The 23,340-nt window shown below is 54.1% G+C and overlaps 2 protein-coding genes and 1 long non-coding RNA gene across 8 annotated transcripts in view; 2 read left to right on the forward strand and 1 right to left on the reverse strand.

Annotated features, from left to right (window-relative positions):
• The window catches only part of STX8 (syntaxin 8), a 201,449-nt gene extending 190,774 nt beyond the window's left edge, over positions 1–10,675 (forward strand). For both annotated transcript variants that reach the window (XM_081578362.1, XM_081578363.1), the window contains exon 8: positions 10,501–10,675. In XM_081578362.1, the coding sequence (XP_081434488.1) occupies positions 10,501–10,568 (68 nt within the window). In that variant the 3' untranslated portion in view covers positions 10,569–10,675. The remainder of the gene's footprint in view (positions 1–10,500) is intronic.
• Positions 10,676–16,566: 5,891 nt separating this feature from the next.
• NTN1 (netrin 1) overlaps positions 16,567–23,340 on the reverse strand; it is a 230,734-nt gene continuing 223,960 nt past the window's right edge. For 4 of the 5 annotated variants that reach the window (XM_081578356.1, XM_081578355.1, XM_081578357.1 and 1 more), the window contains one exon: positions 16,567–20,308. In XM_081578356.1, the coding sequence (XP_081434482.1) occupies positions 19,980–20,308 (329 nt within the window). In that variant the 3' untranslated portion in view covers positions 16,567–19,979. The remainder of the gene's footprint in view (positions 20,309–23,340) is intronic. The other variant, XR_014079136.1, reaches the window with a different exon arrangement.
• LOC145541590 (uncharacterized) lies at positions 18,102–22,466 on the forward strand. Its single transcript, XR_014079139.1, has 6 exons — positions 18,102–18,131; positions 18,238–18,465; positions 19,558–19,800; positions 20,167–21,222; positions 21,588–21,793; positions 21,948–22,466. It is a non-coding gene; the product is annotated as an uncharacterized LOC145541590 (long non-coding RNA).

Genomic DNA, 23,340 nt, shown 5'->3' on the forward strand with positions numbered 1-23,340 from the left:
TCACCTCAGCACAGATCCAGCCCAGCCACATTTGGGGACACCGGCCTTGTCTCTCCAGAGACTCTGGAGAAGACCCCAGAGCCTCACCCTCAGGGAGCTGGCACCTTCCAGAATGGAGTCAGTACCAGTATGTGCCAGCCCCCGCCCCCAAGGGGGGAGGGTGGCCTGGGAATGTCACGTGACCCTCCCACAGCTTGGGGAAATGTGTGTCACCTCTGTCAGCCCCGGGGACCAGAGGTGTGGGGCAGCGGTCTAACACAGGCCAGCACGGGGCCAGGCTGGGGTCTGCAGGTCCTCCCCGTGCTCTGCGCCAGGAGCCTAAGCTGTGACCTTGTCTGAGGTCAGACACTCATCTGGTCAGTGTGACGTGAAGCCACGGGAACGTTAAGATCTGTGCGATTCCAGTTTTCTTTATTTTCAGTCAGAACCAAAGCATAGGCACATTCCAAGCCCGTTCTTTGCCTTCTGATCTGTTTCTTGGTATTTCTCGAGGGGCTGTGCCGTCACTTCTGGGTCCCAAGCCCCGACTTTTCACTCCTTCACCCCCTGGACCTCCGCGGGCCCCCAGGCCACCTCCTCCCCACCTGGCGCTCCATCCCAGCCAGTCCTGTGACTGCTCCTGCCCTCCCAGGCTCTCAGAAGTGCCACACGAGGCGGATTGCCCCTGAGCCCCCACTTTCTCACCCAGAAACGGGGCACAGTTATTGCTCTGTCAGCTTATTGCCCGATGGTGAGAATACGACTGGGATGTGAGCACCGGAGAGCTTTCAGAGCACGTGTGCCCCATGGCAGAACAGGAGCCCTGACATTTGTACTTCTTGTCTCTCTGTCATTTTCACGGTCATCGCCATCGAGAGTGGCCCCCTGAGTCCCTCTCGGCCCATTCTCCCTCATGGTCAGACGCGTCCCCGATGCCGGGCACCTGCCAGGTGCCCTTTAGGTTTGATTTCACCATCTCCCTCTGCCGCCTGCAGCTCTGTCCTCAGCATGCCCCTGCCCTGCCCTTCCCCAAAGGCCTTCCCCATTTCGCTTTTCCATGGCTTCTCTCACCTGGTGTCCACTTGGCTGGGCTCCACCTGCCTTCTGATCTCAGCCAGCGCCTCGCCCGCCACAGCTGCCCTTCCTGCGGCTAATAACTGACACGGATGCTGCCAGATATTCCGCTCTGAGCATCCAACCTTTCCTGGACGCCCGTCATCACTGCTGGGCCTCAGCTACGATCGGGCTGTTGCTCAGCTAAATGCCACCCAGGTGTTCCCCTGTTTTTGCTTCTCTTCCTTCTCCTCTGGAGTGAGTGACGTTTAATTTCTGTCGTTAAGCTGAGTGGCCGGCTCGCTCATCTGCCACACGCAAGGCACTGTTCTCGGGCCGTGGGTCACACAAGGAGTCGAGATTACTGTCGTCATAGCTGCCATTTATGGAGTGTCAGTTACGATCTCAAGGTTTTATATACTTCCTTTTATTGAATCCTTACAGCAAGCCTCTGAAGTCGATACTTTTAGGCTTGTTCTGCAGATGGTGGACCCGAACTCACTGTCAAGGAACTTTACCAGCATTTCATAGCTGGCAAGTGGGCATGCTGGAAGTCAGGTCTCCCTGGCTCCCAAAACCAGTGCCCCTTCTGCCCAAGGTCCCTGCTTTTGGAGAGCCTGTGACCTGGGGAAGAAGTGTTAACAAGTAAGATAAGAATTGAAAGACAGAGGCCAGTTGGTGGAGAGCAGTGGGCTGGCTCTGAGTGCGTCTCTGACTTCAGGGAGGTGGGGGTCTCTGTGGGCAGAGAGGTCTTCATGGAGAAGTAGAATCTGGGCTGGGTGTGCACACAGAGGAGCAGGAGGGTGAGGAGGAGGGATGGGAGGTCTGGTGAGGAGATGTGGGGAGCCCGTGGGAGCCTCAGAGGAAGGTCTCCCCAACAGAAAGGGAAGTGCAAGGACAGAACAAAACCAAACTCAGCACATCAGAAGTGACTTCTGCACAGTATTCTGATGGAAAGCACAGTTTGGGGAGCATTCAGATGGGGGACTGTGGTGTGAAATAGATTTAGGAGCAGGCAGGCCAGTCTGCCACTGTGTCTGGGCAGACCCAGGCCCCCACAGTGGTCTCCCCCAGCCCAGCCGAGCTGCCAGGTGGGTTGGAGGAAGGTGGCTCGTGCCCACACCCCGTGGCCAATGAGGAAGGCCGACACAGCTCCTGAGTGGGCGTGTCTGGGCCAAGGGGTGAGCTCGAGGGGAACTGCCACACTTCAGCCCTTCAGCCTGAAAATCAGAATGTCAATACGTTCACTGTCTCTGTACTGTGTCTACTCTTTTCATAGCTTATTTGCCTAGTAACAGGATTAAAGGGGATATTTACATGAACTTTTGAAAACAAATATCCAGTTTTGTCTTTCCTCCTGCTTATTCCCCACCCCCAACTCAGGAGGCTGCTGCTGCAAAAAAAAAAAAAAAAAGCCTGTTTGATCAGTGAGAACCCACTGGTTAATACATAAGCAAATGTCACCTATTGGGGGAGGGGACAACTAGAGGAGTCCTCCATAAATGTCCTCTGTGAATCTTCAGCGGCTGTGTGAGGGCTGTTTGTGGGGCCTGATCCTTCCCGCAAGAACAAAGCAAATCGGATAAGATTCATTTTGGTTCCAACCAACCAACCACAGCCGGCAGCCAGTATGGCTTTCCTTGTGATGAGCAAGAACCAGATAAAAAGACTTCCATATAAAATTGGCCTTTGTAGCCCCCCCACCTCCTGCACGTCTCCCCTCCATTCCCCCATCCTCTCCCCTCCAATTGCTCCCCGCCCCCACGCTGATCACTTGAATTTTCTTTCAGTTTCCTAAGAGGCATGCATGTGTGCTCAGCCGCTCAGTCATATCTGATTCTTTGCGACCCCATGGACTGTAAGCCCACCAGGCTCCTCTGTCCATGGGATTTCCCAGGCAAGAATACTGGAGTGGGTTGCCACTTCCTCCTTCAGGGGATCGTCCCCACCCAGGGATCGAACCTGCATTGGCAGGCGGATTCTTGACCACTGAGCCACCTGGGAAGCCCTTCCTAAGGGGAGAACTGACCAGCCCAGGGGCCGGCTCCCACTCTGTCAAGAAAAGCCAGACTCCACACCCTGCCTGTCCTCGTCCTCCTCATCAGTAAGCACTCGGAGCCGTTGCCCTCACTCCAGTGTGGCAGGTGTTGGCCTCACAGCCACCATAGTTTGCTGGTTTCCAGTGTTTCACTGGAAAAAAACCATGGCCCCTGAATCCCGATGAACAATCTCCAGCAAACACAGCACTGTTCCTGAGAGACCGTGTTTCATATCCTTTCCCTGTCTGCAAAGGACTTTTTCTCACATCTTTTTGGTAATTGCCATGAGCTGGACTTGTAAATGTTAGACGTGGTTGAGTAATACTCATCTGGTGAACTGACCAGAGGAAACGGACGTTTTTTTTCCACTCTTGGAACTCTGGCACCCCAGGCCTGCCCCTCGGAAAGGGGCACTTGGGGATTGGAAGGGAAAGTCTGCCTCTCCCGGTGCCAGCAGGCCCCGCGCAGGGCAGAGTGACGTGTGGGCAAAGGCTCCCGGCGCCCGCAGCCTCACCAGGTGTTCCTGTGCCGGGCTCAGGGGCAAAGAGCGTTCATTGTTTCAGAAATTGGCAGGTTCCCAGAAGTTCCACTGTCTTTCCTCGGTCTGAAATGTCAAACATTTCCTCGGCAGGGTGGGGGATGGATGACGGGACCCCCTGAGGTTCCAGCCCTGCTCTGAGGCAAGAGAAGGGAGTTCTGTCTCTCACACGTGGCTGAACGCTGTTCCCATCTTTCCCGTGGCCAGTGGCCAGCGGTGGCTCAGCCTCCCTCGTCCTCTAAACTGGAACCTCCTTCCTACGTCTGAAGTGTTGGGGGCTCCTCCCTGCCTTTGTCTTTAAAAAGTAACAACCTCTCTAATGTTCTGCATAGTGGTGGTGGTAGCGGTGGTGAGTTTTCTAATGATGCCTTTTGGTGATACTTCCTGACGTTTCTGTAGATGAAACATGTCTGGGATTTGCTTCCAAAAAATACACCAGGGGAGGGTACAGGTGAGGGATGCACCAGGGGAGGGTACAGGTGAGGGATGCACCGGGGGAGGGTATAGGTGAAACCAAATGAGCCACAGATTGACCCTTGTTAAAGCCAAGTGATGAGTTCATCACAGTTCCATGGACTCTTCTGTCTGTCCTTATGTTTGTTTCCATTTTCCCACTATAAAAAATTATAAGAAGGAAGAAAGGGGGAAAAAAGAAACTCTTAATCTCGGTTTTTCAGCCCAAAGACATCTGGGCCTCTCTCTCTGATGAACCCTGTGCTATATCTGATAACAGAATCCCCCAAGGCAGGCCCCCCCGTGCAGGAAAAGGGTAAGAGCATGGCCGAGGGGTCTCTGCCCCCTGGATTCCAGTCCCAGCTCTTCTTCTCACCAGCTTTGGGGCCTTGGGTGACAGAGTGAGCCTCCCAGAACCTCAGCCTCCTCATAGAAAACAGAGATGAGAATTACCTATTGCTGATACTGGAGTGAGGCAACCTGGCCCATGTGAATAATCCATGCACGCTGTGGCCTAGCTATCCCGGGCTTTCCAGAGACCCTCAATTTCTCTTTCTGAAACATCCTTCAGAGGAGAGAGACTCCATTCAAGGAAAGTGCCAGAGTTGTGTCTGCATTCCAGAAAAGCCCGAGTCCTTAAAGAGAAAGCATTACAGCGATAAGGTTTGTAAACATCTACTCTTTGACCCCAAAGAATCCACGAGGCCACAGTTGGCTTATCACTGTCACTCGCAACCTTAGAATAACTTCCTCCATCGACCCTGGGTGCACCCCAGTTTACTTAAGCCTGCTGAAAGCCTCCTATCCAGAGGAGCGCTATTTTGCTCTGAAAGGGTTGGACGTGTCAGCGTCTTATTTGTCGTTGCTCTCCAAGGCCTCCTTTTCATCTTTGGATTAGAACCCAGTGTATCACGTCTTATCGAGTTACCATCTATGATGTCAGCCGGCGAAGCCCATTTTCTTTCTTCACGGGCCTTGGGGAACCTTGTCGCACCTGTCCTGTGGCACCATCTGTAGAACCCGGTTTCTTGAGAGAATAAGTGGCAGCTGACAGAGGAATCACCGTGTTGGTAATGGTTCTGACAGCTCCTGCCCTCTGCTCCTGCAGTGCTGAACTGTCTCCAAGGCCCGGGGGACAGGCTCTCCTCCACCCTCCTGGTGTGGCTGCAGGGTTTGCAGTTGGGGTCGAGCATCTTTAGGAGTTTGTCTCTTGGCCTCCTTGACACATCTTCCCAGCTCCTCCCTCCCTGTTGTCTGTCGTCCCTTCGGTGTCCTTCTCATTGGCTCTTCTTGTTCCTTCCAGATACTCAATGCATTTATTCATTCTTTAAAAAATATTTAGTTGTTCAGTTTCTCAGTCATGTCCAACTCTTTGCAAACCTGTGGACTGAAGCACACCAGGCTTCTCTGTCCTTCACCATCTCTCAGAGTTTGCTCAAACTCATGTGTGTTGTGGAGAAGGCAAAGGCAACCCACTCCAGTACTCTTGCCTGGAAAATCCCATGGACGGAGGAGCCTGGTAGGCTGCAGTCCATGGGGTCACTAAGAGTCAGACATGACTGAGCAACTTCACTTTCACTTTTCACTTTCATGCACTGGAGAAGGAAATGGCAACCCACTCCAGTGTTCTTGCCTGGAGAATCCCAGGGACGGCGGAGCCTGGTGGGCTGCCGTCTGTGGGGTCGCACAGAGTCAGACACAACTGAAGCAACTTAGCAGCAGCAGCATGTCTGTTGAGTTGATGATGCCATCCAATCGTCTCATCCTTTGTCACCCCTTCTTCTCCTGCCCTCAGTCTTTCCCAGCATCAGAGTCTTTTCCAGTGAGTCAGCTCTTCGCATCAGATAGCCAAAGTTTTGGAGCTTCAGCTTCAGCATCAGTCCTTCCAATGAATATTCGAGGTTGATTTCCTTTGGGATGGATTGATTTGATCTCCTTGCTATCCAAGGGACTCTTAAGAGTCTTCTCCAGCACCACAGTGCAAAAGCATCAATCCTTCAGCGCTCAGCCTTCTTTATGGTCCAACTCTCACATCCATACCATGACTATTGGAAAAACCATAGCTTTGACTAGGCAGACCTTTATCAGCAAAGTGATGTCTCTGCTTTCTAATATACTGTCTAGGTTTGTCATAGCTTGTCTTCCCAGAAGCAAGTGTCTTTTAGTTTCGTGGAAATATTTATTTTTATGTATTTGTCTGTGCTGGGTCTTCATTGTGGCATGCGGGATCTTTAGTTGTGGCATGTGGAATCTAGTTCCCTCACCTGGGATTGAACCCAGGCCACCTGCATTGGGAGTGCAGAGTCCTAGCCGCTGGACCACCAGGGAGATCCCCATGTATTCATTTATAGAAAGAAGAACATCTTGTGCCTCTTTCATGTGCCAGCCCTGCTCCGGGCACTGGGGACGTGGTGGTGAACCCGCTGAGCAAAGGCCCTGCCGTGGATGCTCCTGTGTTGATGGCAGAGGCAAAGAGTAACTAACTGAGGACCTAAATCATAGATTAAGAAGGTTCACTGAGGAGACAGAGGACAAGGTCCACTGCAGGTCACCAAGCGGTTCCTCGAGGCCCAGAAACTGATGCTGAGTTTTGGAAGATGAGCAGGGATTCACTAGGCCAGGGGTGCCGGGAGAGAGCGCCCTCAGGACAGCAGGGGTACAGGCTGGGAGGCAGGGCACAGGGCCCCTGGGAGGACCCGGAGGCCAGGGTGGCCTGAGGACAGGTACAGGGTGTGGCTTCAGGGGTCCCAGGGCAGATAGCCCAGGGCCTTCAAATAGCATGAAGTGTGTGGATTTTAAGCCATTCGACAGTTTTGAGCCAGGAAGCAGCCTGATCTGATTTCCATTCCAGTTCACTCGAGGGGAAAGGATCAGGTAAAGGGAGCGGCAGGTCAGTTCTTGCAGTGACCCAAGCAGGAGATGCTGGTGACTACGGATGCCCGAGGCCACTCCCCTTGGACTGCAGGCTTCACGCATGGAAACTCAAACCAGATGTGTGCTTTCTCCTTCCCAGCCTGTTATTGTTCTTGACTCCTTGGTCCTTATCACTTGTTCTGCTTTTTCCATAATCACTCTGATTTGAAAATTTGGGGCCATTTGTGAACCTCTCCTCTGGGGCGTCGCAGCCTCGGTCTAGACCAGAGCCGCAGGGGCAGCCTCTCAGGCCCACGTGCCCTCCCAGCTACCACTCAGTCCATTTTCTCCTCTTTCCTCAAAAAATGCAGTCCTCTCCCTCATCTTCAGGGTGAGCCTGGGCTTGAGAGGGCCAGAAATTATCCTGCCGCTTCCCATTGGTCCATCTGCTTCCTCCATCTCCATTATTTTTAAAGGAAAGATATTACACAATATAAACCCTTCCCCCAGCCAAGAAGTAGTGGGATTCCTGCCCAAGTGGAGGCTTTGGTCAACCTGAAGATGTTTCTGGAGGGAGAAATGAATGAAAAAATGTGTTCTTCTGGTTCTGGCAAGATGAACTGAGATAATAGTCACACATACATACATACATATGTACACACACACACACCCCCTTACTTCAAGCATCTTGAACTGTTAGATGAACTATTACACCACCCCCTCAAGTGTTAATGGATGGCTGCGTTTATTAATACAAGGAAGAAAGGAAATCCACAGATGAAAGAAGTGGAGAGAGAACCAGAGCCCAGTCCCTGAGGTCATCGTCGGCCGCAGTGACACAGAGCAGAGTCCGCAGATACCGTAAAAGGCCAGACAGTAGCCCGTTAGGCTTTGCAGACCCCAGACAGTGTGTCACACCTCCTATTTCTTTTTTGACAACCCTTTCAAAATATGAAAACCACTCTTAGCTTGTGGGTTGTACAAAAAAGAGGCCACAAGCCAGATATGGCCCGTGGGCCACAGTTTGCAGACTCCTGACGTAGAGGCTTGGGTTTTATGAAGAGAGAAGAAAAAAAAATCATACGTCCTCAAGAGGAAGTGCTCTCAGAATATTGGTTCATTGGAGAAAGAAGGCATGTTAGAAAAAGTGCACCCAGTGTTACAGGGAGGTGACAGGGAAGCTTGCCGTGAAGTTTTTACTCCTTCCTCAGTATTTAAAACCATGAGCACGCTCTGCTTACTTGGGTTGGATTTAAAATTTACCCAGCCTGAATTACATCGAACCCTGGGCACCTGTGGATAGAATTCAGGGAGTCCGTGAACTTGGATGAGAAATCTACATTCTTATCTTCACAAACCTCTGATTGAGCTTTAGCATTTCTTTTCTTCAATTAAGAAAGTAGGCAGCAAACCACAGCAGGACTAATTGTGCTTGCGATTTTGTCACTCACAGAAATCACAAATGTTTTCACACCAAAATATAGTACATGTATCATTGTCAGAGGAACCTGGCAGGCTACAGTCCATGGGGTCTCATGAGTCGGACACAACTTAACAACTAAAACCACCACCACCATCATTGTCTCAGAATTTTTAAGAAGTGTATTTCGATAAGCTTGTTTCAGTAAAATTGGAAATCTTAAAATCACTTCTAAATAATCATTAGGCCAAAGAAGACATTGTTGAAAATTTTTAAATATTTAGAATTTAGAGGGAATTCCTTGGTGGTTCAGTGATTAAGACTCCGTGCTTCCACTGCAGGGGACACAGGTTTGATCTCTGCCTGGAGAACTAAGATCCCCCATGCCACCTAGGGAAGCAAATAAATAATAGAATTTAGAAACTAGCAACAATGAAATTAGTTTATATCAAAAATTGTAGGTTTAGAGTGGTGCTACTTAGAGGAAAGTGGAAAATGAATTAACTTTCAAGTAAAGAAGTTCAAGGAAAAAAAAAAACAAACGAAATCCAAAGAAAGTCTGAATTGTAGGATTAATAAAAGTAAATGCAGAAATTAATAAATGAGAAGTGATCAGCAAAGTCAAACTTGCTCTCGAAAAAGAGTCATAAAAAGGCTCGTGTGTGGCAAGGTTGGGGGGAAAAAAGTGCACAAGCAGGTAGTGTGAGAAATAAAAAGGGCTGAGACAGAGTGTAGTGCCAAATTATAGGAGAATCTAATGAACAGCCTTACGCCAGTAATTTTGGATACTCAGGAAAAAATGGGCAGTTTCCCCCAAAAATATAATTTAACAACACCAACTCAAGAAGAAAACAGAATTCCCCACGTGGGGAGCTGTCCAAGTGCGGCATGAGTGTTGGAAACACACTGAGCAGCTATTCAGTCCTTCGTCAGTTCAACAGTTGTGTGTGGAAATGAATGGCAGTAAACAAAATAATCAGAACGCCACACAGTATGTCCATTTTGCCCAATGGGACTTGCTACAATGATGGAGATGTCTGTCCTGTATTGTCTTTGTCCAGTAGAGTAGCCATCGGCCACACGTGGCTCTTTAGTTCCTGAAGCCAGATGTGGCCAGTGGTTATCTTGCTAATAAGATCAAGAACGTGTTAGTGGCTTCCAAAGAGAGAATAAGTTGCTGAACCCTCGGGACCCTGACCTTTGCCAAAACAGCTCCTCAGCCTGCGGTGGGCAGTCCTGGTGGGCCAAACAGCCACGTGACCCCCGACTCCCCAATAGTTTGTAGGGCATTTTCTCGTGCTTCATCTCATCTGCTTCTCACTCCCCTCTCAGAGCCTCAGTGGCTCAGGGATCCTTCATTTCTCAGTGCTTGCTCTGTCACGGCCGTGCCATGTCTCTGACGTGCCACCACCATGCCGGCCTCCAGGGTGAAGGAAGCACCTATTACCCACCAGAGAAGTCAACATGGAAGGTGGTGAGGGCGTCGGGTAAATGGTCTGAGTCCTCCTGGCCCCTCGCTCTTCATCTGCATTGAAGGAATGGGCAGTGGTAGGTCCAGATGTGTGAACCGAGGGAGGCGGGGTGGCCTTGGCTGGACGCAGGGATCAGACTGGCCAGGAGTTCATTGTGGTCCCCAGCCAAAAAGTTGAAGTAAAACTAGAGAATATTAATATTAAAAAAAAAAAAAAAAAAAGTAACGCAAAGGTCCCTCTCTCAGAATTCTTTCCAGATAGAAGACATAAGTTTCTTTGGCCCAAGAAGAAAAGGCCAAGCTGTGTGGATGGGAAGAAAATGGATTCTAGAATCAGTATTTCTTTGCAAACTCTAAAGCCCTTTGCTTTATCACACCCTCATTAATGAGGACACAAAACATGGCCAAGTTGCACACAGAAGCCAGAGCAAAGGGGGGCTGAATGGGGAGGCCCTACCAGGTCAGGAGCATGGGCACTTTGCCGGCACAACTCTCCAGGTGGCAAGATGGTAGCCCTTTGGGGTCCCTGGAGCCCCTCCCTCCTGCCTGCAGAGCCAAAGGCTGCTGACACCCCTGACACACACTGGGGCTCCCTGGAGAACTGCCCCGCTGTCTCAGAAGATACTTCAGGGGAGAGGTGATGCTCTGCTGGTGGAAAGCATTACAGGGGGTCTTGTATGCTTCTGTTTTTCAGGGATGATAATGGTGATTTTACTGCTGCTCGTGGCCATCGTGGTGGTTGCAGTCTGGCCAACCAACTAGTGGCCATCAAGGGACCACCAACCAGGACACCTGCCAGTGATGGAATAAAGCTGAGCATCCTCTTGGTACCCGAAAGCCGCTCTCAATAAATTCCCCCAAAGTTCTGACCTCGCCGTGCGTTGCTTCAGCAAAAACAAACCTGGTGGTGCCTCTGCTGGAGGTATCAAGCAGGATGGCTCTTTGGGGTTCTGCCTTGGTCACTAGAGTGCTAGCCCAAGATCCCTCAGAGTTCACTGCCCCTTGGCCGCCAGTGGATTCCGGCCACCCCTGCAGTGTCCCCAGCCCCTGTGGGATGATGCTGAATTCCAACTGAATTCTTGGCAGTTTATAACCTGGAGTGTCTAGTCTGCTCCGGGCAGTCACATGCCCACATGGGAGACCAGCAAGCAGCCAAGGCCATGTGTGTCTTGGAGGGAGGAAGGAGCTGTGATGCAGGCAGGGCTCTGTGTTAACTGCCCCCTTCCCCATCCCCCCCAAGCTTGCCACTCCTAGTGGTGAAGTATCTCTGGACTCTACTTTGGGAACTACCTTTGAACCTAGAAGCACGTGCTTTTTTCCTCCCTTGATGTAGTAAACCACTTTTCCAAAGCTGATGCATCTCTATCAGCAGTGGAATCAAGTCTGGTGAACCAGGCGAGGAGATGGGAATGATTAGGCAGGAAAGTACCACGTGGGGTTCAAAGAAAGGTGTGATTCCGCAGTCAGAACAGGGCGTTTCTCTGGCTTCTAAACTGGCCTTGACCTGATGCGAAGAGTCGACTCATTGGAAAAGACTCTGATGCTGGGAAAGATTGAGAACAGGAGGAGAAGGGGGTGACAGAGGATGAGATGTTTGGATGGCATCACTGACTCAATGGACATGAGTTTGAGAAAACTCAGGGAGATAGTGAAGGACAGAGAAGCCTGGCATGCTGCAGTCCTGGGGGTTGCAAAGAGTCAGACACAACTTAGCAACTGAACAACAGCAAACCAGCTGTGACAACCTTGCGTGTGTATGAGTGTGCACTGCACGCATTGCACACGTGTATGTGTGTGTGATGATGAGGGCAGACAGATGGGCTAGACCTTGAGTGGGGTGCCAGGCCCGCAAGGGCAGCGGTGGATCCAAGTGGGAAGGGGTGGAGGGCCAAGCTTCGTGCCCTCCTCCTTGGCCATCAGAAGGCAAGCGGGGCTGCCAGGCCTTGTTTTGCCATCCATGGCTCAAGGAGAAAGAATTGGGGTTGGTGATAGAAAAATTAGGGTGGCTTCCAAGCACAAAATTTCACTGGAAGAGGAGAGATCGGGTGTGTGGGAGGGGAGTTTTGGGGTGCAGGGTCTTCTGGGGATTCCCTTGAGACTACAAGATGGGCACAGGAGGACTGTGTGCCCCTGGCACAGATTATCTCCTGGGACCCCAAGACCTGAGATGGCAGTGAGCAGGGAAAACCTGGGTCCAGACCCCGAGCCTCCGTCAGGGGAGCCCTGGCTCCATGCTCGGGCTCTTGTAAGTCACTGCAAAGGGTGGGTGACCCTTTTTCTGACAGCTCTCCCCTCAAGGGCCCGGGTCACTTCCAGACCACCTGGGCAGTCCCACTTCCACCTGCTGTGTGTGATGGTGACACACAGCGCTCTCCTGGGAGGCGGTCTAGCCCTGGGCCTGGCCTGCCCAGGTGGTACCTGGACTCGGCTCCGTGTTACCCAGGACAGTGTTGCAGTCACAACCCCCCCCAAATCCCGAACACCTAGATCCGTCCCAGTGTCAGGGCCTCCCCGCTGCTGCTCATCCACGTAGCTCAGCTGGGGGCCCAGACCCAGGCCAAGGGGACAGCCCCGTGGCTCTGGCAGAAGAAAGGGAACTCTGGACACCCTCGCGCCAGCCGTGGAACGCTCTGCCCAGGAGGGAAGCCGTCAGCTCTGCTCACAGCTCACTGGCTGGACTGTCACCTGCCCTGCTCAGCGAGGGGACCTGGAAGTGCCCAGAAGACTGAGAGCCTTGACGGCAGCGACGGCCCCAGTGACCAGCACACTGCTCGTCAGCTGTGTGACCACAGGCCAGGTGCCCTGTGTGGGCCTGCATTTCCTCCTCTAGGAAATGGAGAGAAGATGGTCTCCTGCTTCCAGGGCTGCCATGAGGACCAGGTGAGTCAGCCCATGTCGGCACAGAGCACCCAGAGCGGCTCAGCATAGTCTACACCCACTGGACCATGTGGTCTCTGTGTCCAGGCCTCAGGCATCCTCTCCCATGCTGCCAACCCAGTGCCAACTGTCGTGAGGACGTGAGAGTGAGCCAGGGCACAGCAGCGGCTCTCCTGTCTGACTGGACCCCAGTGCCCGCTGACCTCCTGGGCAGCCAGACCGGGCAGACCTGGCGAGGCCCTGGAAGCCGTGTTCAGACTGGGGACTAGAGGGAGGGGAGCAGGGCAGCCGTGAGCAGGAGCCCCACTGTAGGGATCAGGACAGGGTAGCGGAAGAGAGGACATGGAGGCGGGCTGGTGTCAAGGCCAAGACACCCGCAGAGGGGCCAGGCTGGACAGTGGGGGGCGGGGGGTGGCTTGGACCCTAAGGCGCCCTGGAGGCATTTTCTCTGTGGGCGGGGGGCGGGGCGGTTGCCAATGGATGCCCCAATGGAAGAGCAAGAATCCACCCATCTTGTTGTACTAAACCCCAAATCTGTATAAACAGCGTCTCCTTGGAGTCCCCCACTTCGGGGCTCATGGGAGGTGGCACTGAAGGCCTGTTTGACTTTCTCACCTCCTCTTGACTTGCTCAGCATGGAGCCCCGGCAACTCGTAGGGCATCTTTGAGCCAGAGTTCTGGCTCAGCCACATGGGGAAGGCCTTTCTGAGCCAAACGTGGAGCCCAGGTCCTCACACAGCAGCCTCTGTCCTTCCGGCTGAGCGCGCTCAAGGCCCGGCCCCCACACTACTGTCATGGGACCAGTGGCTTCACTTCTCTGGACCCAGGGACGGGATGGGCGGAAGAAGCTAGTTGGTTGAGACCATGGGATCTGTCATCCAGGCCTGGAGCAGTGCCGGGCAGGGAGGCTCCCCCGTACCCTGGCTTTCTCTGGGTGGGCTTCTCACGGGAGACACCTACCCCACTCTGAACTGAAGGGCAGCCCGAAATTGGCAAGGCATCTCGAGTGGCTGGGCGGAGCCACTCAGGGTCTGCTGCATCAGGACACATGGTGCAGTCACGTGGCCTTTTCCAGCTGGGTTTGGCCCCTCCCCTCCCCACCCATGCCCCACAGAAGCATCAGGAGCAGGGTCCCGGAGTGACTCAAGGGCTCTGGATAGGTGGCATGAACAGCTAGAACTCTAAGCATAGAAAGAGCAGCGAGACCCCATTACCTTGGGTGCATTTTCAATGAAAGTAACTTTATTAAAACAACAGCATAAGTATTGTTGAACTGAACTGATTATTTACTAATCATAAGCATTTAAAGTCTCTTGTTGTTTAGTCACTCAGTTGTGTCCAATTCTTTGTGACACCATGGACTGTAGTCCGCCAGGCTCCTTTGTCCATGGAATTCTCCAGGCAAGGTGTACCGCGTAAAGGAATCCGGGTACCTGGTTACAACTGGTGCTTCTGTTCTGTTGAAGCCTCGTGATTATCAACAACTGTAACTAAAGCTTAGTTTTCAGTAGCCCCAGGACACCTGCTCCTGGCAAAGCCCTGGACCCTCCTTCCACGGGGCTCCTGCAGGACTCCAGACCGTCCTTCTGCTTTGAGAAGTGTTGGATTCTCTCCTGACCCGTTCTCTGAGAACTGCCGGCTGGCCTGTGGCTGGTACTCCCTGCCTCTTGGCATAGACTAGTTCAAGGTCATCTTTTATCTAGCTGGGTTTTCTAACCTAGCCCTGCTGAAGGTAAGTGCAGTGTCCCCCGTTTTTTTTTGAAAAGTGGGCCAAGGCTCCTCTTTCTTTTCATTGCTTCTTATGGCCTCAGAGTTCCTTCCAACTGCCTGCAGTAACAGAAGGCATCTGCGTCTTTGCAGACCAGACTTGCTGGCCTGACGAGTCTCCACTTTTTTTTTTTCCCCAAACGTTGACAGACTTTATTGTGGGGGGCTTCCCACCTGTGATCTCACCCCCTTAAATTAAAAAGTGCAAGAAAAGAAGGGATTTAGAAACTTTTGTACAATATCTACATCCTGGGTCCCCAGGGCAAGAAGGGGGCGATTGCTGGGTGGGCTGGAGGGCTGGAGGCAGGGCCCTCGCCACCTGCATGCCCACATCCACCCTGACGTGAGGGTGGGGGTGAGATGCTCTGGTCAAGTCTCCACTTGGATACAGTGTTTGGGTGGATTAATTCATTGCTGTATTTCTCACATGGGCTGTCTGTCCTTTCACACCTAGGTTTTCTTGGTGTATTTCTTACACATCTTTATTTAGTCTTAACATGGACAGAGCTGTGTTCAACAGAATCTGAAACCCAGGTGTGTCTCTACCATGAGTGGGCAGCCCCCATCCACAGTGCTGTCTCAGGCCCTGGCAGGTGGAGGCGTGGGGGAGGCCTTTAGAAATGTGGGAGCCTCCTCGGCCAGACCCTGGGGAGCTCTCACCCAGCCGAGTGTGGGCTTTTGACTGAATTCTGCTGGCCCCCAAGTCCCTGATGGGAATCTGTTTCCTTGTGCCTCAGCATTCCAGTCTCTAAAATGGACTCTTCCAACCACCTTGGGTCAGTGCTCCACAGGGAGCCGGCTGATTTCCTGCGCTGAGTTTGGCAGATGTCTTAGATCTGGCAAATGGTCCAGCTGGGTCTGAACTGACTTTGAGGGGAGCCCAAAGCTGCAGGAAAGCCTTGCTTTCCCCTTAGCCTGTCCGGCCGTTTGAGACCTGTATCGTCTCTGCTGCGGGGTATCACTGCTGCCCTCATGGCGGGGCTTACACCAGGGACCACCCCTGCATCCACCTGCGTTGGCTTTGACCCCTGGTTCTGAGAGCACAGCTCCCGTGCCTACAGCCCTTGAGGAAGGCAGCACAGGCCTTATTCCTTCCTGCGTGTGTGCTAAGTTGCTTCAGACCCCATGGACTGCAGCCCTTCAGGCTCCTCTGTCCATGGGATTCTCCAGTCAAGAGTACTGGAGTTGGTTGCCATGCCCTCCTCCAGGGGATAGTCTCAACCCAGGGATTTAACTCGTGTCTCATATGTCTCTTGCATTGGCAGGAGGGTCTTTACCACTGGCGCACCCTGGGAAGCCCTTAGTCCTTCCTGAGCAGCAGCTCATGGCCTCCCAGCCTGATCATGCAGAGGGAAGGGCCTTCCGTGCCATACAAGGGAAGGATGAATCTGTGTCGTTGAGACTTGTCTTCGAAACAGCTGGGTGCGGAAATTATAGCTTCCTAGTGACGATCGGTTCCACTTTGCATGGCAACACAACATGTTACTTATGACTGAATTGTTTATTTAATAGAGAAATCACAACCATTTGGAAGTTTAAATATAGCCTCCCAGAAACCCAGTGAGCTCAGCTCCTGGTGGCGCTGGCCCCGGCCCCATCCCTGCACCTCATGAAGCTTTAGCGACACGACGGCTTGAGAACATTCTCCAGTGTCACTGACCCGCCTATCTTTGCCGGTGAGTCTCCCCTCTACTTGAATAGAAGAAACTGGTTACATGAAGGGCAATAACTCTACTTGCAGATTCTGAGTCAGATGGGGAAGAGCAAAGGCAGGCTCTGGCTTATCCCTGGGGACCCCAGTCTCCAGGATCTAATGCCTGATGATCTGAGGTGGAGCTGATGTAATAATAAAGTGCACAATAGATGTAATGCACTTGAATCACCCAGAAACCATCCATCGTCTCCCCAATCCGTAGAGAAACTGTCTTCCCCAAAACTGGTCCCTGGTGCCAAAAAGTTTGGGCACCGTTGCTCTAGAGCATCACAGGGCCTTGGTCTCGGGTTTGTCTTGCTGGGAGCTCTTAGACCAGAAGCCATATTCCTTAAATGGCCTGAAGACTCGCCAGCCTCTCAACCGCCCCTAGCTCAGGCCACCAATAAAGACTGGGAGACAGAGAACAGTGTACAAGAGTTTATTTAATTGATATCTGAATTTAGTTCTATCATGTGGGGCCCACGTTACAAGTTCCATCTGGGTCCATTACAACTCTAACCAAAAAAAAGAAAAAACTTAAAAAATCCACAACTTTTTCCATGTCATTAAATATATTCATATATAATAACCATAATATATTAGTATGCATTGGAAAGGAACACTGACCCAAACAATATGTCATGGTCACAACTAAACATTTACAATTCTGAGTGAACAGAACTCCAGAACGGAGGGGGGAGTGGTGGGGGAGGGGAGGTGCACGGGGGAGGGGGAGCCACGTCCAATGACACAGGGAACAGGACTGGCTTGATTCTGACAGGGGCGAGGCCCTACAAGTACACACTTCAATACCCTTAGGGTATGACTTGGCTATGGCCATGATCCGTGGCCCAGTAACCCCATCCGTGGGTCTAGTTCATCCACTCTCCAGTCTTCTTTTGAGCAGTGAGACCCAAACATTTTTCAGTTGCCTAAAGGGACCATCTCCTGACCCCGAGGGGTCTCTCCTTGATTTCAGTCTCCAGCCTGGGGTTAACGCAAGACAGGCTGTACCTATTTCCTGCGGTTACTCTGGGGGCAGAGTGCTGGGTGGGTACCAGAGACCTTGAGGCAGCTCCCAGCACCCCCAGCTTGGACTACGGGTGTCCCTCCCACTTTACCACCAGGACCTGCCTCTCACCCTGCTTTGCTCAGGACAGAACCCTCATCCTTCTTCCTTCCCTCTACCCCAATCCTCAGCATTACTATGTGTCAGAAAAGCAGGGACCCCGCTGTCAGGGGCTCCAGACCCCCCAGCAGGTAAGAAAAAGGACAACTTGGAAATTTCTTTAAAAAAAAAAAAAAAGACTATCTGGTATGTTTTTCTTCAAACACCTACATATCACAACTCTGGTTAATACACTCTTCAAAATCTAGTTCCATTTTACATCCTTTCCTAACTGTACAAACCGGAACCTCAATTCCTATTTCCATTTACACCCCGGGGTGGGGGCGGTGGGCGAGGGAAGAAGAGGGTGCTTTCCCAAGGTGGGGGTGTCCTCCCGAATTGGTGGCTGGATTCAGAGGAGCGGCGGGCTGGGTTCTGGCTGGGTGGGGAAGGCCACTGCCAGGACTGACTCCCCCCCAAATTCCCCTCTCTGCTGGCTGACTGGTGGCCCTGACATTCCCCAGAGGCCAGGCTGCTCTGCTCTCGGGGTGCTGAGCCAGAGGGCGAGACTGGCTGAATTTAAAGCAAGATGCATTGCTGCCTGGCGGGCTGCTGGCCATAGAGACCACCAGTGCAAGCCCCCTTCGCAATGCGGGCCGAGACTTGGGCCTGGGGTGGGAGCTGGCAGGGCTGCCATGCTCTCCTGGGCAAAGCAGAGAAGCCAGGCTGTTGTGAACAGAAACAGGATGACTGCCCACACAGGACAGAGCCTCTCATGGACTGTGAGCTAACAAAACACACCCGAACCACACTGGAGCAGCGGAGGAGGGCCAACTGCGTAGAGAGGGCCCTATACTTCCAGCCTTGGGCTTGGAGTCAGGTAGGACAGTTACCCCTTCCCAAGCCCATGCTGTCCTTCCCCTGCCCCTGGGGGCATCTCTGGAACCCCTCCAGGCAGCCAGACATCCTTTCTGCCTACACCTTAGGACCAGCCACGGCCTGCCTGCCTAGAACCTGGAGTGAGTGTACACCAGCCTCACGCACCGCCCTGGCTGTCACCTCTCAAGATGTGACTGTGCCCATCCCAGCCCCCAGTTCCTGACGTCTGTTCTCCAGGCCAGATGCCATCCTCAGGGCCAGCATCTCAGGGGTGACTCACCCAGAAGCACCCCCCTGCAGCCTGCGAGGGAACCAAGGAGGGATTACAGTGCCCGGTGAGGACCCCTGTCTCACGGGGCTGTCATGAAGATAGTGTGAGGTTACGGGGGTAAAGTGCCTGGCACAGAGCAGGTGCTCGGTAAATGGTGGCGGTGGCGATGCGGGAGGAAGCAGAGGAAAGCCAGACCAAGAGGGCCCGAGCTTAATACTTGGTGTGACCCTTCTGAGCAGCCAAACTCCAGCAGGGAAGATGAAAACAATTTCCTGACTGAGAGAGGAGCCAGGCCTCGAATTCAGAGTGCCAGCTTAGGGGGGTGGGGCCCTGGGCACAGGTCCTGTGTGAGGCCATCAGACCTGGATGTTTAGGGCTGCCTGCTTGGAGATGGTCTCTCTTGGAAGCTTTGGAAAGGGAGCCTGGGAGGCATCCACAGAGGAGGCTGCCAGAGAGGAGGGGGCAGGGTGCCACCCAGGCCATACCAGGCTGGTGGTGGGAAGCCTCCTCTGTCCCCTACTTGGGGAGCCAGGAATGAGGGCCCCGCAGGCAGTGGTCACGGCTTCCCTGGTACCTGGGACCCTAATGGTTCCAGCCCTGCCAGCCCGCGACTCGGGCACTCCCACACCTCCCTGAGCCAGCAGAGCGGGTCCCCACTCCAGCCAGCCCACTCCCACCCCCGCCAGGCCCAACTGCCTTAGCAGCCTGCCTTCCAGGCCCTTCCCAGCTGTTGACACTGCTGAGGGGCCTTGTGGGAGCTGATGTCATTACACAAATAGTGTCGCTGCTGTAAGCCCAGCCAGTGCCCCCTCCCCCTCCCCTGGAAAATGTCATAAAGGGGCTGCTTCCAACTTTCCAGAAAGGAAACTCTCTGGGAGGTTTTGCGTTGGCAGTGCCTCCTCCATCAGACAGCTTCGGCGTGAGCAGTGACCGACCACCCGGCGTGGGCTTCTCAGGGGTGTCCCTGGGCCAGAAGCCTGGCCAAGCACCCACCCACCCTCCCAAGCTGGCCAGGGCAGGACCAGGAGGGGCTTCACTGCTCTGGCTGCATGACTGTAACCCCTCCCCACCACCACCAGGAGTATGGCGGGGGCAGGTGGAGACCACAGACCGCATGGGGAAGGCTGGCTGGACAGGCCGCTTCCGCCTCCCACAGGTGTCCCCAGGCCGCTGCAGACGGGAGTCCGAGTTGTCACAGCCAGGGTTCCTGTGGCAATCCCCCAAGAAGGGTCAGAGGAACCAGACGGGGTTTTCTGTTTGGGGCTGCGGGCCTGGGGGTTCACAGTTCTCCTCCTCAGACGCCCTTCTCTACCCATCGCTGCGGCCCACCACCTGCGCCGGCCCCGGCTACCCTCCCGCCCCAGGGAAACGCATCTCTGCTCTGGAGGGAGCCCGTGAGGTAGCTAAGTCTCGGTCCTCAATTCTCAGGGGCCTGGCCGCCCAGGAGGCTGGGGGCGGGGCCGCCGAGGGCCCCGGCCCCGCCCCCACCCTCCCCCCAGCTGGGAAAGCCCCCGCGGGCCAAGTCCACGCCGCAGTGGCCGGCCGCGCCCAGCCCGCCGGCGCGCCGCTGCCTCCGCGCTAGGCCTTCTTGCACTTGCCCTTTTTCTCGCGCTGCTGGAACTTGCGCAGCCGCCGCGCCCACGTGTCCCGCCACTGGATCACCAGGCTGCTCTTGTCCGCCACGATGCCACTCTGGTCGGGCGAGTCCTCCGCGTTGCCCAGCAGCAGATACTTTTTGAGAGGCTTGATTTTCGGGCACTTGCAGGCGATGTCCCGCGAGCGGATCCACAGGTTCTGGTCACCGCGGCGGATGCGGCTGGTGCCTTGCTTGTACACGGAGATGATGTTCACCGTGAACTTCCACCAGTCCCCCGCCTTGTCCGCCTTCAGGATGTGGATCTGGACGGCTGCAAGGAAGCACAGGCAGGGCGTGGGCCTCGGCCGCCGCCTGCACCCCAAGGCTCCTGCCGCCGAGAGGGCCCGGGACAGGGCGGCCTGTTTGGTGGAGAAGGAATAGGAGACCCAGTGCGGGGAAGTGACTGCAGGGGGAGCCCCAATGGGGGAATGGGTGTAGGGAGGCAAAGCTAATCCTAGAACCCTGCCTACTGATACACTGGCCAAGGCCACTGCTCTGATAAGTCTTACTTCCTGCCTGTGTTGAAGGTGCCACCCAGCCCTGTCTTTGGGGACAATCCCCCTTAGAGTCCAGGAAGGCACTATAGGAACTGACCACACCCCCTGAATTCTGCTGTTCCAGCAGGTGCCCTCCATGAGCACAGCGATGGCCACTGGAGGACGTGGGGGGGGGGACCAACGCGGGCAGTACCTCCTGGCCATTTCCAGAGGCCCCACCACCTAACATCAAGCCTCATGACACCCCCAGACACACAACCTTGCTCTTGATCTAATCTCAGACTGGGGTCTCAGTGCCCAGGGGCCATGCACCCTGAACAGCCTTCTTGAAAGTGGCCACAGCACCTCTTCTGGAGTCCAGGGTCCTTGTACTATCCCCTCTCATCCCTGCCAGGCCTCCCTGTCCTCTGGACCCTCCCCAAGCCCCCAGGCCATTTCCCTCCCTTTCAGTTCTCTGCTACTATTTCCCTGAGTATGGGGGCTCTCTAGCTGGAGCAGGCATCAGAATCCCCTGGATGGCTTATCACACATCGCTGGCCTCGCCCCAATTTCCCATTCACCAGGTGTGGAGTGGGGCCCAGGAAGGCACATTTCTGACAAACTCCCAGATGGTGCTGATCCAGGGAACACACTTGGAGAATCAATGCCCTAGTGAATGTCAACAGATGCTATTTCTGCAGGATATAAGGTATGTTATAAGAGAAAAAACATTTTTAAGGGGGGGGTTAGATTTTGTTCAAACCACTAGATGAAATAGTGGGTTAAAGTCAAAGAGTTTTCTTACTGCGGGACTTTTCAGAGCCTTTAATCTACAAATTGTGTGTGCCGGCACAGCTGTGGGTTTCCCAAACAACTCCGACTACAGGGCCCTTTGGGTGGTTATCTCAAGTCACCAGAGCCCCACAGGGCCTGTTGTGGGTGCAGGCGACACATACCATTCCAGCAGCTAAGTGCAGAAGTCTGCGCTGTACTAATGTCCAGCCAAAGGAAACTTGTACTCTTTCTCCATCCCCATGGTCAGAACCTGACACCTTCCCTTCCACCTCTTCTCAGGCTGAAGGTTCTCCTAGCAGCTGTGTAGACCTGAGCCCTCCTGAGAAAGGGGCTTGTCTCTACAGGCGGAGACACCGAGACACAGTGGGCTCAGCGGCTCCAGGAGCCACGCGGACATGCACCCAAGGGAAGGCCGAGCAGTCTCACCTGCCCTCTTAGCTCCGGGTGCTGGGCCCACTCACCCATGCTGGCCAGCCTCTCTCAAGGTCTCAGGGCTACTCCCCAGGCCCTCCCCATGCCCCTTCTGTGCCCTCGCTTGGCCCAGGATGATGGGAAGGGGCACGGATGGCCGGGCCCTCTTTCGAATCCCACCCTTCTGGGGCAAAGCAAGTGGCGGATTTTCCCATATTTTCATTTCAGCTGTTCGTGGGCATCCTGAACTTTGCACTCCAGTCTGAGGGCTCCAAAGAATGGCTGCCATGGCAACCGTTTCCATGTTTTCGTCACCAAGGGACTCAACACTCAGTGTGAACTCGGAGGAGGGGGTGGGGAGCCCTCCAGCCTGGAGCAGTGGCTGGGCTGTGTGTGTTTGACTGTGCAGACAGAGGTCACCGTGGCAACTGAGTGCCCCTCAGCTAAGCAAAGGAGGGGAGCCGCCCCCAGCATCCCCGGGAGCCCCAGCTTCCTCTCCTCAGGACTGAGCTGAATGCAGAATGAGCCTCCCCCACGGTGCAGCTGCCGCCTGTGTGGGACCTCAGACCCCTGGCCCAGTCTCCGTGTCCCGCCCTGCAGTCAGGGTGGGCTAAGGTAGCCCAACAAGGATGCTGCTGAAGGCACCCCAGAGAAGGTGGCTTTGCTCATCTGCTGGTGTTACGAGCTGAAATGGGTATCGCTCCCTGCCAGTAAATTAATACACTGAAGTCCTAACCCTCAGTAACTCAGAACGTGGCAGTGTTTGGAGATAAGGTCTTTAAGAGGTAGTTAAGAGGAAGTTCGAAAGGTGGGCCCCAACCCGATATGACTGGTGTCCTCATAAGATGAGGACACAGAGATCAGGATACAGAAACGCACGGAGGGAAGACCACGTGAAGACAGAACAAGAAGCCGACCGCCTCCAAGCCAAGGAGAAAGCCTTGGATAACCACTCCTGACAACCCCTTGATCCAGTACTTACAACCTGCAAGGCTGGGAGAAAGCAAATTCCTGTTGTTTGAGCCCCTCAGTGGTACTTTGTTCTGGCAGTGCCGGCAAACTCCATAACCATTGGAATCAGAGACTCAGGACCCAGGGCCTCAGCTCAGGGCCAGGTGGGAGGGGAGGGCTGTGAGGCCAGAGAGAGCTGGCTGGACAAGGTCAGGCCCTGGGCTGGCCCTCCAGGCCCCCGGGACCATCTCTCCCCAGACCTGCAGGGATGTGGCCCTTCCCAGCAGGAGGCCTGGAGACCCCTGGCCCACCTTCCCTGGTCTGCACCCCGCTCTCTCCAGGGCAGCCTGCTTCCCCAGCCTGGAGGAGGTCTGCTGAACATGGAGGATGCAGCCTGGAGGGGGACCTGGTGGTGGACACAGGTCGATGGGGACAAAGCGCTGGCCCTCGTCTTCCTCCCACCCCAGCAGCACCCTGGCAGCGGGTGGGATGGGCCGGGGGCAGGGCAGGGGCGGGTGGTGGTAGATTCATGTGATTATGCTGGAAAGAGTCCACATTTCCGCTGCCCTTGGCAACGACTCTGCATATTACACAGCCCACCAAGTATGAGCTGCACACGCAGTGCACAGGCCAAGTCCCCGCGGTGCACACACGGCTGAAAATACTCAAA

The sequence above is a fragment of the Giraffa tippelskirchi genome, chromosome 3 (genome assembly GCF_054371585.1).
Source record: "Giraffa tippelskirchi isolate mGirTip1 chromosome 3, T2T-mGirTip1v1.2.pri, whole genome shotgun sequence".
NCBI classification, from domain to species: Eukaryota; Metazoa; Chordata; class Mammalia; order Artiodactyla; family Giraffidae; genus Giraffa; species Giraffa tippelskirchi.